We start from the raw sequence: 15,941 nt of genomic DNA, 5'->3' as shown, positions 1-15,941 counted from the left end.
CATTTTCCTAAAAGTGTTGAACCTCAAACCCCGGGTAAGGTCTCTCTAAAAGGCAGGGAGATCTATATAAAATGAATTTGACATTTAGCTTGAACTTGACCAAGTGTTTGATCTATTCAAAGGACATGGTTGTAGGTCATATGCTGAGCTGGTGTAGTGTTTCTGGAGTACAAACTCCACTTGGACACTGTTAAAACCATTCAGGTTATGGACTGCCCAGTTTCATAAGGCCATGCTAAAGTTCAGGGAACTGCCTCCTTCCATCCAGCTCTCCTTCCCCTGAAAAACCTCCACAACCAGTTTCTATCTATCTTCTACCTTCCCCAACAATTTAAAGTATCTTTACAAAAATGTATCTTCTAAAAAATATATAAACAGTTATGCCTCTAAAATTCAATTACTTGCTCTACAAAAAGATTCATCCATCTTGGATGCATGGTGCACACCTATAATCCCAGCAAGGGAGGCTGAGGCAGGAGGACTGCAAGTGCAAAGCCAGCCTCAGCAACTTGGTGAGGTCATCAGCAACTTAGCAAGACCCTGTCTCAAAATAAAAAATAAAAAAGGGCTGGGGATGTGACTCAGTAGTTAAGTGTCCCCTGGATTCGATTCCTGGTACCTCTACCCCCCCCAAAAAAAAGATCCACCCAGAATCCTTTAGAGATTACTGAGAAGTTGTAAATTAGGAAAATTTAAACTAAACCAGAGAATCTCTAGATTGCACATTTGTGAAGGAGAAGTAGCTCTAAAACTGTAACAAATGAGAAAATTTAAAAATAAAGTTGCCCTATAAGTAGTTTACAAAAAATAAAATACACCCACATAGCAAAATAGAGAAAAATACCAAGGAGCAGGAGTTGATTTATTTATTTGGTACTGAGAATTGAACCCAGAGCCTCATGCATGTTAGGCAAGCACTCCACCACTGAGCTACATCCCCAAGCAGCAGGAGTTTAAAAAGCAAACAGCAAACTTCTCTATCCAACAATCTCATAATCTTATTACAGAACAAAAGAACACACAGAAGTCAGACAGCAAGTAGTCAAGGGCTTCCTAAACCCTGTCCTTCTATTAGTCCTACATGGTTCTTTTATTAAACCCACAATTCTCACATTTCCTTAATATTCTGCAATTTTCTCTTGAAAACAGACTCTTATGAAATCAGGCATATTAAAAGCACTGACTTATCTCAGAACTTAAATATTTGATCATTGCAATTTTAAAAATAATTTCCCTTATATAAAACAATTATTATACACTAAAACTCTATGCCTTGCAAAGTTAAATAGTTACCATATGCCCCCAGAATTTCACTCCTGGGTATATACCTAAGAAAGTTAAAAGCTTGTCCACACAAAAGCTTGTCCACATGTACAGAGCACTATTTATAACAGCCAAAATATGAAACCACTCAATGGCTATCAATGAATGAATGGATTAACAAAATGTAGTATATTCATTTAATGGAATGTTATTCAGTCATTTAGGGAAAAAAAAATATTGACACATGCTCCAATATGAACCTTGAAAACATTAAGTGGAAGAAAACAGTCACAAAAGACTACATATTGTTCGATTCCATTTATATGAAATGTCCAGTATAGGCAATCCAGAAATAGAATCTATGTCATGTTACCAAGGAGTGGGAGACAGGGGACTGGGGAATGACTGCTAATGAGTAGTGGGTTTCTTTTGGGGATATGAAAATGTTTTAGAACTAGAGAGTGATAGTGGCTGTCTGTACACTGTAGTAAATGTAAAAACTACTCAATTGTATACTTTAAAGGGGTAAATGTTATGGCATGTAAATTATACAGCCTAATTTTTTTTTTTAAACAATTCGCCTAAGAACAGGCTTGCTTTCAACAGGTAGATCAAGTTGAAATTAGACTTTTAAGAAAAATATGATTATAATGAGAATCATTTCCTGACATGACTTGAAGTATCGCTGAATTCCAAAGTCATCTTCAAAAACTGAAATCAGTATGCACACACTCTCCCAAAATGACTACTTTTAAAAAAGGACAACTTACTTTCAGATAGAGGGTCTATTAAGTATATCACAATTATCACTGTTGTCTATAAACACCAAATTCTACCTCATCTTTCCAAATCCTAAATAAAATTTACATCTGCTTATCGCTTACATAATCTCGCATAATCTTTATACCTTAAGATTATTTTTAAGACTGGCAAGATTCAAAAAAAAAAAAAACACTTCAAAATCCTGGCCACAGTCAAAACAGATTGGAAGGCTGGAATATAAAATTGTTTTATTTTCATGTTTAAGTTCCAAGTTAAACCAAGCTTAAACAAACACTCTACAGTTTTATAAGAACTGCTTTATAACTCAATATTCAGAGGTCAGATTTTACATGGCATAGACCATACTGCCATTTTTAAATAAGTGGTTTCTGTAAACTGTGGTTTAGCATGCAGAGGAGTTTTGGTTGCACTTCAGTATGAGTCAGAGTGAATAAAGAAGTTATAAACACACACACACACACACACACACACACACACACACAACCCTAAGCAAGAAAAGTAGTAAGGACAAATAGTACCAGGAGACAGACTGGTTCAAAATTTACACATCTCATCACAGTAAACTTAACCAGTGGTATAACAGAAAGAGAACTGGGATGAGAATAATAAGGTGCTGTCCTGGTTCTGCCAATAATTAGTGGAGTTCCTCTCAAGTCATTTGACCTCTGTAGGCTTGTTTTCTCATCCATAATATGAAAGAACTGAATTCAAAGGTTTCTAAGTCTTGCAGTTCTCCACAGTCTCAGATTCTACCGTTAAGTAGCTTAGGGCTGTGGGAAGCCCAGAGATTACACTAGGCAGCTCTCATGTTTTTGTGTACCTAGGAAGTCATACATATAGAATAAGAGAACTGAGGACATCCCACAGGGAAAAAGGAACAAGAAAAGTGTAAGCAGCTCCTGCTGGTACTGATTTACTCCTGTTGGACCTAATAAAGAGAAGGTACCTTTGCCAGTTTTCCAGGGGATAGGAGTGGTCCTTATGTCTCACCACACCCACCATAGTTAGTTTTTCCTAAAAGAAATCCAGTGGGGCCTACAAAAATTGTTGTGAAGCACCAAATACTTTTAGTCACCGCATGACTAATAGAACAGATCTATTTTAAATTAAAGAAACAAAACACCATTTTCTTTCTCACACAAAAGAAATAACTTTCACTCCTAACAGCCAACTTTCATTCCTAAAGTCAAGTCCTAGATGACCACAATGAATAACCTGAGTTGCAGATACTTAGTAATAAATACAGTGTCAGTTCAAAGAAAATAAATTATTTATAGGACATGAGAGGTTTATAAGAGCGGAAGTTCAACATAAATACATTATTATTCAAGATAGCTTTCAATGCCATTCAGTTTATAACTTCGACTTCTAGAGTAGATAGCAGTATTAAAGTTTCACTGAGGTCAGTGATCGCACATGCCCATAATCCCAACCACTGAGGTGGCTGAGGCTGGAGGATTCGAAGTTCCAGGATAGCCTGTGCAACTTAGTGAGACCCTCTCTCCTCAAAATAAAATAAAAAGGGCTGTGGTAGAGCACTTGCCTAACATGTGCGAGGCCCGAGATTCAATCCCTAGTACCACAAAAAATTTTTTTCTTAAATAATATAGAACTCACCATCGTATGAAATGGCTCATGGCAGTCAAGGATCAATTGATGTCAATTTAGGAAGCTGTTTCAGGTGACTCCCAAGACAGCTTGCCAGAAGAGCTCCTATACAACAGGACACTCCTAGAGAATCCATCCCTTATTATTCCTCTCCCCTCTACATTTGTACTGTGTGAATATCTGTGTTTACATAATCTTTCTCAAATCTGGGCAATGACCACTACTTGATCATGTAAGTAACCATTTGTTTGGTTAAGCCTAGTGACATCCCTCTCAGGAAAGGTATACAGCTGGGATCTCAATCTGATACCCATGCATGGACCTGTAGGCAGCACATGGACGGACTATATGCACTTAGTGAAGTTGCTGAAAGCCTATGCAAACTTTTGTCTCTGTACACATTTTCTGGGGAGAGTCTATATGCATTTAGTGAAGTTGCTGAAAGCCTAGGCAAACTTTTGTCTCTGTACACATTTTTGGGGAAAGTCAAAGATCTTCTGAGGAAATAAAGGAAATTTAAGAACTACCAACTTACTGCTAGGAAAAAAATGGAATAAATCCACCAAAAGTGTTCATGTGAATGAAATAGGAAGTAATGCATATTATTAGAGCTGCAAAATTATAAAGGGTGCCATCTTTTCAAAACAAAGGAAAATATGATCTGTTGGTCAGAAGCTGTCATTCTACAGGGACAGGTAGTCCACTCCCTTCATCCTCTAGTCTAGATAAGGAAAAGGAGACTAGAAAGGCTCTACCCAAGACCACAAATCACAGAGTTACTAAGTGGCAAGGCTGAACCTCAAACTAAACCTGGTTCCTGCCAGAATGCTAAAGCATGAAATTATGTTTATACTTTTTTAGAATGGGTTTGACCAAAATTTCCCATATCCTTGCAAATATACCACTCCACTAAAAAGGTTACATTCTAAAATTTTAAAATCAAGCTTAGGCAGAGGAATTGGATACATTACTTAAATACAGTAGCCTCCCTTTCTCCTTGGGGAATACATTTCAATATCCCCAGTGGATTCAAGGACTACAGATAGTACCAAACCCTATGTATACTACATTCTCCCTCAGACATACCTACCTATGACAGTTTAACTAGGCATAGTTAAGAGAACAATACCTAATTAAACAGAAGAGTTAAAACACTGTACTATAATAAGTTATGTGACTAGGTCCTTCCCTCTGTCATCTGATAACCATGAAGGCTACTAAGTGACAACTGGTGGGTAGTATATACAAGTGTGACTACCATCAATGAGAAAAATCCCTGGGTAGAACGTACAAGATTTCATCCCGCTACTCAGAATGGCATGTGATTTAAAACTTATGAACTGTTTATTTCTGGAATTTTCCATTTGATATTTTTGGACCTCAATTAACTGAAACCATCGAAAGTGAAACCTTGTGTAAGGGGGCTACCATACCTCAAACCATTAATGAAATTACAGACCTTTCGCAAAAGCCTACTTTACAAGCAGATTTATAAGGTGACCCTTAGTGCCTCATTATTCCCTCATCCTGTTGTACTGTGACTGCAACTTCATACTTTTTTTTTTTTTTTTTTTTTTTTTTTGCTTTTCTGCAGTGCTGAGGGATCCAATGGAGAGATTTAGCTTGTTAGACAAGCACTCACTATTGAGCTATACACTCAGCCCAACTGCAACTTTAAAAGCAGCACAGGTGGGCTGGTGATATGGCACAGTGGTAGAGTGACTTCCCTACACATGCAAGGTCCTGGGTTCAGTCCCCAGCAATAAGCCAAAACAAAATAAAACAAAAACAAAAACAAAAACAAAAACAAACAAAAAAAAAAAAACAAAGCAGAAGCACAGGTTAAAAGTTCATTGCACTAAGCACTTCTAAGTGTAACAGGGAAAGAGAGTTGTTGATAGTCTTTGAAAAAAGACACTGAGTACCATAAGCTACCCTCAGAGTGGATTGGTACAATTTCAATCTGTGAGAACCTTGACCTTCCAAAGAGTCTCTCTTTGTCTCAAAGGTTAACAGTGGTAGTGTTTCCTAAATACTAAATGATTTTATTCAATTCAGGTAATGAGGTCATTCATAAATTAAACTGAAAACCTTTCCACTCTCCTGTTCACAAAGTGAAACCTAAGCTACTAGGCAGTTATTTTGAGATCGGATAAAAAATAATTAGTCATAAAAAACTTATAGAACCATTTGTTCCAACGCCAAACCTTGCCTTGACATATGAAATCTAAAGTAACCAAAAACTCAGTCTCACTTGAGAAGCAAAATGAAAGTGATACATGAACCTAAATCCAATGACAGCATGTCCTTCAATTTCAAAGGAAGTGCTTTATTCTCTAAAAGAGCGTCAATGGCACACAAGTCTGTGGAACACACAAAAATTCCCAAAGACAGACATTACGGTAGTTTCTGATTGCTTCTGAATTCCACTTGGCCCTTTCTGCAAGCTCTCTCCCTAATCTCCCACTCCCCAAAGGTGTAACTCGAACAGGCCTTAGGAAGCACCTGTGGCCTGAAAAGGCTGTGACCAATTCTCAAAGCCTTCTTGGCTGCAGGTTCAACCATTCTATTTTGGGTCAAGGAGACTGCCTACCACCCCAAATGACCTCAAGTGGACAAGATCAGTTTGGGAGAATGCACTGAGAGAATTTTTGCACCAGGCCGCAGCCCCCACTGCAAGACTCCGAAAACGATGGAGATCTGGTCCAGCTCGATCCAGACGGTGAATGCGGCTGGGCTGTCGGGGGCTCACGACACTCTGCTCCGGATCCCGCAGCTTGTGGCCAGGCCGTGGTGTCAGGAGCACACGAAGCAGGAATCCCCAAGGCGCGCAGAGGAAGGAGCCAGAGCGAGGTTAGGAGCCTGCAGGTGTCGCCGAGGGAGAGGACGAGGTCGCCCCGGGCAGACACGGCCAAGTGACTAAGAGTGCGGCTCTGGACCGGAACGGACTGGTCACATTCTCAGGCGGTGACCTTGAGCACGTGGCTCGACCGCTCTGCGCCTCAGTTTCCTCGTCTCTAAAACCGAGCGGGGGGGGGGGGGCGTTCGAACGGAAAACGCGCCTCGGAGCGCTTGGCACGGCGCCTGGCTGCTAGTAAGCGCTCCCTGCGCGCGCGCTCTCGGGCTCCTCTCGCCGCCCGAGGAGCTGGGGAAGCCCCGCGCGGGGAGTCCCCAGGAGGCGGATCCCGGGCCGGGGCGGCGGGGACCCCCGCCGGACTCACCCAGCACGTCGGCGGAGCGGTGCCGGGCCACGAAGCACGCGTCGTCCCCGTAGCACGCGCCCTTCTTGAGGAGGCCCTTACGGAAGTCCTTGCCGAAGCCGCAGCCCGCCGTCACCAGCCCGTAGTCGCCGCCGCCACCGCCGCCGGCCCTGGGGTCGGTCTGCGAGAGGCCGCCGAGCACGGCGCGGGCCACCAGCCGCCCGTACGAGAGGACCGAGAACATCGCCGCCGCCGCCCCCCCCGAGGAGGCGGGGGGTCGGGGGAGCAGGAGGACGCGGAGGCCCGGAGCCGGCTCTCTCCTCAGCCGCAGTCGCGCCGCCGCCGCCGCCGGGGCGCTCCTCAGGGCGGCGCGCAGAGGCCGCCGCCGCCCCTGCCCGCCGCGCGGGGCCTCGCACACGCTCCGCCGCGCGCACCGGAGCCAGAGCGAGGTCAGAGCCGGCAGCTCCTCCGCCTCAGCCCAAGTGGGGTCCCGGCTGCAGCCGCCGCCGCCGCCGCCATCTTCCGCTCCACTAGCGTGTTCCGGGCCGCGCCGGCAGCTCCGCCCCCTCTCCCGGCCCGCCTCCAGCCACGCCCCCGATTCGCGGTCCTGGTCCAAACCCCGCCCCCTCGGGCTCGCTGCCCTATGCAGTCACCCAGGTCGAGCGTGCGCAGAGGGTGTGGACCAGTGTCTCCTGGGAGTTGTAGTCCAGGAGTTGTAGTCGCTTTGGACTTGTCTGCTTGGGGTCCAGGACCTAGGACAATTCCCCAGATGTGCGACTTGGGTTAAGTTATTGAGAATTATAGGTGGATTGCTTTGGCGTTTTCTTCCGTTTTAACAGTATCTTTTAAAGGCTATTAAAAAGATAACAGCACCATCCCTTTCAACAAAAACCTGAAAGAAACCAGAATTGGAGTCACATATTATCTTGTAGAATACATAATGAAAAACAAGAGGTACAGAGATTTAATGATGCTTCCACTATTAATATGCCAAAGGGTTAGAGTGACAGTCTAGTTTCAAAGAAGAGACATTTTTTGTAGTGTGTTTTTTTCTTTTCTTTAGGAAGAACTGAGAGATTGTTAAATATCTCTATCAGGGTCGCCAGGACACAGAAGCACAGCCACTGAGGACATGTCATCCATAAACATTTCACACTTTGCAGATGGTTCTACCAAACTGAAAACTCCAGACTCCGAGTTTCTTTCTTTTTTCTTTTTTTTTTTGGCGGTGCGGGGATTGAACCTAAGGCCTGTGCTTGCAAGGCAGGCACCCTACCAACTGAGCTATCTCCCCAGCCCCCAAGCTCTGAATTTCTTTATGCCAGATATTAATTTTCTTGGCATTTTCTCTGACCAAGCAGGTCTTTTCCCAGCTCTGGTTTGAAGGCTTAGGGAGAAGAAGGACAGCCAAAGACTGGGGAAATGGGGCCTCCTTGTCTCCTGCCACAGCTGCCACCTTTTCTCATTAAGAGGGCGGCCCTTACCAAGAAAGGCAGCTTTCCTTTCTAAGCTCCCAGCTCAGCTGTATCAAAGGTATCTTGTAGCCTTTCCCAGATATTGACTATTGTAAATAACTCTCTTCTGAAGTTATTTAGGTTGAATAACAGTTAAGTCTAATAGGAGGCTTGTAATCTAATGGGAAGATACAATATGCTGTACAATATGCTACGAGTGTGTAAGTGTCTGGGTTAGGTACCGTGCATGCCCTGGGAGGGGGTGGGGGTGGTAACAATCCAGTTCCCGCATGCCTTTGCCACCACATTTGGTGCCATGTCCTTTTAGCTATGCCCTCCAGCCATGTTCACAGCTGCCTGAAGACCTCTGACCTTGCTCTTCCTCCTGCCCATTATGGAGTAATTCCTTTATCTGAGGGTCCTGTGTTTTTTGTTGCTGTATTCCCAAAACATTTGGGCACGCAGTAAATACTTCCTTCAATAATCGAAAGAATGAATGAATATTTCACTAGAGTCTAAGTTACCCAAGTGTTAAGGATCATTTGCCACAGTAGTATTAGAATCTAATGCAATGCCTGGCACATAGTGGGGAAGTTTGTAATGTTTATTGAATAAAAGAAGGAATAATGGAATAGGAACCATAATAATAAAAGGACGTAATGTTTGTTGAATAATGGAATAATTGAACGAATGGGGTTTACAAATAATAAAAGAAGATTGAGCTTTGGGGCAAATAATCCAATTTGGAATAATTTTTAGTTTAATTCAAACATAAATACATATCACCCAGGAACATTGGTCGCTTTTGACAGGACCGTAGTTACTTTAGGAATTCCCGTCTGGTTACTTTAAATGATTCCTTTTTATACTTTCTTAATACACCTACAGTTCTGCCAACCATCCACTCAACACACGTTATTCTTTTATCCTAATTACTGTCATCATTAAACACTTTTGCAGCTCATAGGGTGCCAAGCACTCTATATGTTCCTGTCTTCAAAGGTTTTCATCAAAATTGAATCGAATAAATCACTTCACATAGTGCATAGTGAGTGGTATCTTGTCAAACATATAGACCAAAAAGAAAAGGTTAATTTACTGGATAAAGGGCATAGCAATTCCAATAATGTAATATGTAATTGCACCTTGCAATTTTTTATGGCACAGGAATTGGAGCGTGCCCAGAAGAGTGGGTGGTGGCACCTCTTGGAATCCTCTGTTGGGGTATTTCCGTCTCTGCCAGCTGCACTAAAGGTTGTCCTTTGAAGCATGCACACAACCGCAAAGTCCCAGCAGGCCTGTCAGATAATTCTACCACAAGGACAAGTTTTTGTCAAATAATTTGTCAACCCCTATTCCTTGCTTTGTACTCCCCCAGGCCAATCCCACCTTTAGTTTTCAGGGCATATATTACTCAATTTCCATGTCAGTCACAAGAACTGGTTGGATTGGATGAGTAGGAACATAAGATGTAACCTGTGCTCTGATGGGGCTGCTGTTTTCAGTCAAGTGATCCGAGTGCCTTGAGTTTCCAGCAAATGAGTTTTCTTGCTAATGGGTTGCTCACCAAAGTACGTGGCAAACAGAATCCTTTCTGAAAGCTTCCTTGCACTTTTTTGGAAAGGAGAGGAGACAGGGCATCAGGTTCCCCTGAATCATTGATTGCCGAGCCAGCTCTGAAGTTTCAACAGGGCAGGTCAGCCAGGAAAGGGTACTTTGAAAAAAACCCTCCTCTGCCCTCCCCTGGGAGCACAATCCATGGTTGACATTTTGCTGGACTTGAGAAGCCCTGCGTTTTCTTCCTTAATGGAGTTACATTCCTAGCACTTCAAGGATTCCAGGGAGGTCAGCTGCCACTCTCAGAGGAGAGCAAGTGCAGAAAATACCATCTGAGATCCCAGGGCACCTCTACGGCTTTAGGGAAGAGGTTTGCACAGGAGTCACCATAACCTCAGCTCCAAAAAAGAAGAAAAAAAAAAAGCATAAATTTCCTGGTGAGAATTTTCTACCAGATTCATACACTGACCTCTTCTGAGTTTTTTTTGCTAACCTAATCAAAAGGAGGGCTCATTAGCTTATGAAAATGTTTCTGAACCTTGACACTATTGACATTTTGGGCAGCATAAATCTTTGTTGTCAGAAGCTGTCCCGTGCCCCAGAGGGGGCTTAAGAGCGTCCCTGTCCTCTGCCCACTAGATGCCAGTAGCACCCTCCGCTTCCATACCCATCCTCTTGGGGCTCTTCAGATGTTGCCAGATTCCTGAGGAACAAAGTTGCCCCTGGTTCAGAACCACTGGGTCATGGCAATGCCAGGCAAGTGGAAAAATACTTCTGGATCTCTGGCTATGCTTTAGGTATTTGTCTAAGGATAAAATAACCATTAGTGACTCTGTGGCAGCCACAGTGTAGTAGGGTTCGAATTAAGTGAGAATAGAGAAAAAGTATGTGCTACCAGTCGAAATAAAGGAGGTATTTGGGAAGGAGAAATTGGGCATGGGGGTGAGAATACAGGGACACTTAATGAAGAGGGAACATTTGTGAGACCTTCATGGACATCCAGAGGTCTCAGACAGGGGTATGACCATTTCAGAAGGAAGAAATGGAAATTCAAAAATGTAGGGGGCGGGCTGGGGAGATAGCTCAGCTGGTAGAGTGCTTGCCTCAGAAGCACAAGGCCCTGAGTTCGATCCCCAGTACCGCAAAAAAAAAAAAAAAAAAAAAAAAAAAAAAAAAAAAAAAATTGAAAAAATGTAGAAGGGGACTGGAGAAGGACAGGCAGTTCAGTGCAGCTCCATCTCAGGATCTGAGAGGAATAATGAAACATGGAACTAGGAGAGGAGGTTAGGATCTATTTGATCATAAAAAGGGATGAAGTACTAACAAGGGACAACATGGATGAACCTCAGAAATCATCATGCTAAGTGAAAGAAGCCAGACACCAAAGGCCAATAACATATGGTTCCGTTTTCTGAAATGCCAGAGTAGGCACATCCATACAGCCGGAGAGCAGATTACTGTTTGCCAGGGGTTGTGGGGAGGGGAAAATAGTGAGTGCTAACGGGTACAAGGTTTCTTTTGAGGTGAAGAACATGTTCTGGAATTAAATGGTGGTAATGGCTGCATAACCTTGTAAATATAATAGTGACCATAGAACTGTATACTTTAAAAGGGTGAATATTATGGCAAGTAAATTCTAGCTCAATTAAAAAGACACAGCAGAGGATCTTCTATGTCAAGCTGAGGGTATTTAATGCTGGAGACCCCAATGGGTCACCAAATACTTTCAATATGCCTGGTAACAACAGTGATGATAATAGACATCAGTAGATATCACAGGCTGAGCCTTCTGTGTGCTTTGCCTGCGTTGTCTTTTGCGGTACTGGGGATCAAACTCAGGGCCTTGTGCTTTCAAGGCAAGCACTCTACCAGCTGAGCTATCTCCCCAGCCCCTGCGTTGTCTTCTTGATTACCTGCTGAAACTATCTGGCAGTCCTGTCTGCATTTTTCTCTATAACACATAGTATTTACTTATTTTGTTTGATGCTGTCTCCTCCATGACAAAAATGTAAGTTTCATGAGATCAGGGAATATTGTCCGTTGTATTCATTATGGTACTTTACCTCTGGAAGGGAATATGATCATTCCAAAAGAAAGCAATGGAAATTCTCACTGCCCTGGCACGTAACAGGCGCTAAATAAGCAAATGCTGTTGAAGAAAAGAAACTTAGCGATTACACAGAACAAGCAACTTATTTACAGCCAAGGTGGAGGAGCATGCATCCCATAGGAAGCCAGGGTGTGAGGCTGGGGGGAACTGGAGGTATCCGTGAGACACCTGAAAATGGTGTAATGGCACCCTGAAAAGCCCTTTTGAAGAACTAGACATAGGTGGTTCTTGCATCTAGTGTGATATTCATGTTTTCTCCATCCAGAACCCCCTCCCCTGCATCTCTGATTATAATATTTTGATTTTCCTTGAAGGCCTAATCCAATCTCCCTAAATGCATGGAATCTGGGTGGAATTGGACTAAGGTGTCAAGAATGGACCCAAGACCCAGGCCTGGCTAATGGCATTGTACTCTCCTGGTCATAGTGATTAGCCCAGAGAGAAAGCATGTGACCCAAGACAGACCAATGAAACTCAAGTCTGAGGGGGTTTTTTTTGTTTGTTTGTTTTTGTTTTTTTCTCTATCTCTGAAGTAGATCCCTGGCCCAGCCTTTGAAAAGAACATTTGAAACAGGGTCTGGCTAAACTGCCAATGGCCTCAGCCTCCCAGGTCTCTGGGATTACAGGCAGGTGTCACTCCCTGCTATGAGATTTTGCTGAAGGTATCAGGAAGGAGAAATTCTGACTAGGGTTCCTAAGATGGTAGAACACAAGCTTGGGACCCCTGATGGCCATCTTTGCTATTTCTTGGGAGGAATCTATCTGAAAATGAAGCCAAAACAGAGAGCAGCAGAATCTAGAGATGGTAAGGCCCAGAGGCCTGGTGACATCCTTCAAACCCCTGAATTCAGCTTTCCCTGAACAAAGATCAGTCCCTGAATCATGAGTTCCCTGTTGTGCCTAAGCTTCTTTGGTTTTGGCTTGCGAAGCAGCAGATCCTGACAAACACACCATGTGACCCAGGTACCATGGCTACCATTATTAAATCAAGAATAAGTTCCCAAGCAAAGGCAACTGTTAGAAGAAAGCTAATTCTCTTCTCACTTACATAGAGAAGGAACTTTCACTCCTCAACAGAAAAACCGCTGTCGGGAACATCTAACCTCTTTCTTTTGTCCCTCCATAAAACGAGGAGGGATTGTCTGGTTGGTGGGTTTGGGTGAAGATGCTCAGACTGATGCCTCTTCCTTTCTCTGTTTTCTTTTTGCCGTAGCCTGGGACACTCATGATCTCCTCCTCCACCATGGGAGCCTGTCCCTATGGAAAAGACTTGCCATAACCCAGCCTGAGACTGGGTAAATGAACTCGATCCAGAGGGAGATACTGTGCACAAATAAGCCACGGTCTCTAATGCTAATTCTTTGGAGTTCTGCTTTCCTGATTCATGCATCTACTTCTAAGTGGGCAAGTATAATAAATGATCATTCCATAAAACTCCAAAATGTTCATTTAAATTTTCTCTTCAGAAAACTTGGCAGACACAAGGACTGACATTTGGGGGACTAAAACAACAGATAGAGATCTGTTGGTGCAGGTGCAGTCGGGGCTCTGAGCTTAAAAGTAATTGTGTGTCAGGTGGATTCTTGACCTGGGTGGTTTATGATAGCCAGAGTTGTTCAGCAGGATTTTAACTGGCAAACGCCTGAGTACAAGGGCCTCTGGGGCTGGCCTTGACCTAGCTGCTGTGAGCACAGCTTTGACCTCAGCAGGCAGCTGGAACAGGGATTAGATCATTGGGGAAAAAAACCTTTCTGTCCCAGAGAAGGCTTACCCTAAAGCGGGCAGAGCTTTAGCTTACAAACCGCTGGGCTCTGGTGGGTAGGAGGGTTTTGCTTCTTGTAGTACCTCTTCCAGCGAATCATTTGGCTAGGCAAGTTGAGTCTGATTTGTTTATTGCTTATGCAATAACCAAATCGCTTTGCACTTTGGGAAACCCAGACTCTGACTTTACCCATACAATGGGAGTACATTTTATTGATGAGAGAGGGGGTGGGGGGAGAAAGAAAGAAACCAGGGCCCTTATACAGAAAATATGCTTCTTTGTGGGTGGAGGTAGAGGAAATGAATGAAAGCTGAGAGGACATTTCATGTGACTTAGGCTTAAGAGCTTTTATCTGGGGGAAACAGGTTTGCTCAGGAAATCAAAGAGGACCTGGGTTGCTCTTTAAAATATGCTTCTGTCATGCTATCAGGGCAAAACTGGTAGAAGGGAGAAAGACAAATAAAGAAAGGTTGGCTGTCTCAACTGGAAGAAGGCAGATTTTTTAGAAGCTAACACTGTGATCTTAGTAGGTAGACCAGACAGATTTGAAAGGGAAATGAGTTTTTGAAACCTCAGCTAGGTAGATATGAAGAGGAAGAAAAGATCCATGGACATATAGAAACCTGAGAAGACACTGAGGTGATATTATAAATCAGTGGGAAAATTAATCAATTTCAAACGGTGTGAGAAGATTGGTGATTCCCTCCAGAGAGGACATTAAATCGAATCCCTAACTCATATCCTATACGAAAATAAATTCAAAAAAAAAAAAAAAGAAAGAAAGAAAGAAAAAGAAAAAAGAGTAAATTCTAGGAGTTAAGAACAAATCTTTAAAACTTTGAGAAGAAAATAGAGACTATTGGGATAAGAAGTAATGGCTTTGATCATGTGTCCTTAGCACAAGCTGCTAAGGAAAGTTGTGACCAAATTAACAACATTAAAATATAAGTTTCTCAAAAGGGATCAAAGGTCTGTTGTAAGAGCTGAAATTATGAAACTCTTAGAAGAAAACACAGGACGCTTCATCGACACTGAATTTGCCATGATTTCTTGATCTGATGTCAAAAGCACAGGCAAAAAAGGAAAAGTAGATAAACTGAATAACATCAAAATAACACTTCTCGGTGCATCGAAGGATAGACCCAAATGAGAAAGGCAACCCACAGAAGGGGAGAAAATATTTGCAAATCATGTATCTGATAGGGGCTGATATCCTGAATATATAAAGAACTCCTACAAGTCAACAGCAAGAGCAAAAACAAAAACAAACAAACAAAAATAACACCAATTAAAAAGCAGGCAAAGAACTTGAATAAGCATTTCTCCAAACAAGATGAACAAATGGTCACTAAAAGATGCTCAGCGTCACTAGTAACCCAGGGAATCGCAAAGCAAAGTCACAATGAACTCTCACCTCCCTCTGTTAGGAAGACTGCTATCAAAAACCAGAAAATAAGTGTTGATAAGATTTCAGAGGTGTTGGAAGCCTTGTGCTCTGTTGGTGGGAAATAAAATGGTACAGTTGCCATGGGAAGCAGGATGGTGTTTCCTTGAAAAAATGAAACATTGAATTATTGTGTGACCCCGAAATTTCACTTCTGTGTGTGCACCCCCAAAGCACTGAAAGCAGGAGCTCAGACACAACCGCACACCCATGTTTACAGCTGCAGCGTGCATAGTAGCCAAAGAGTGGATATGACCCAGGTAAAAGGATGGGGAAAATGCAGTCTACCCATGACAATCACCAGTACTGGAAAGAAGAAAAAATAAAAGAAAAATGTAACAACTTAGTAGAAAAACATTTTTAAATGCCTAGCAGAGGCAATGCAGAAGAGAAAACCCTAATATCCAATAAACATGAAAAGAAACTCAGGGCGATGACAGAGTGGGAAAGCTAATTTAATAGGGTGGCAGGGGTGAGGTGAAGTCCTCTCTGAAAAGGTGTCTTTTGAACTGAGACTTAAATGAAAATTTGAGAACAGCCAGCCATTCAAAGTTCTGGAGGAAGGACATTCCAGGTGGCGGCAACAGCAAGTGTAAATGTCCTGGGGTAGGAATCAGTTTAGCTTGGTCAAGGAGGAAGAAAATGACCCATGTGGCTCAAGCAGATAGGGAATGAGGGGGAGGTAGGGGCTGAAGTTAAGAAGGTGCAGAGAGCAGACCATGTAGGGTCTTGGAGGTCATGGTGAGGGTTTGGAGCTTTT

The 15,941-nt window shown here is 42.9% G+C and overlaps 1 protein-coding gene across 1 annotated transcript in view; it reads right to left on the bottom strand.

The window, feature by feature from the left end:
• Pptc7 (protein phosphatase targeting COQ7) overlaps positions 1-7,399 on the bottom strand; it is a 37,073-nt gene extending 29,674 nt beyond the window's left edge. Inside the window, exon 1 of the mRNA XM_047560917.1 lies at positions 6,876-7,399. Within this exon, the coding sequence (XP_047416873.1) occupies positions 6,876-7,098 (223 nt within the window). The 5' untranslated portion in view covers positions 7,099-7,399. The remainder of the gene's footprint in view (positions 1-6,875) is intronic.
• Between the last annotated feature and the right edge of the window lie 8,542 nt (positions 7,400-15,941).

This window comes from Sciurus carolinensis, chromosome 8, assembly GCF_902686445.1.
Source record: "Sciurus carolinensis chromosome 8, mSciCar1.2, whole genome shotgun sequence".
NCBI lineage: Eukaryota > Metazoa > Chordata > Mammalia > Rodentia > Sciuridae > Sciurus > Sciurus carolinensis.
Note: the sequence above shows the minus strand (reverse complement) of the source record. Positions and strands in the feature narration are given on the sequence as shown.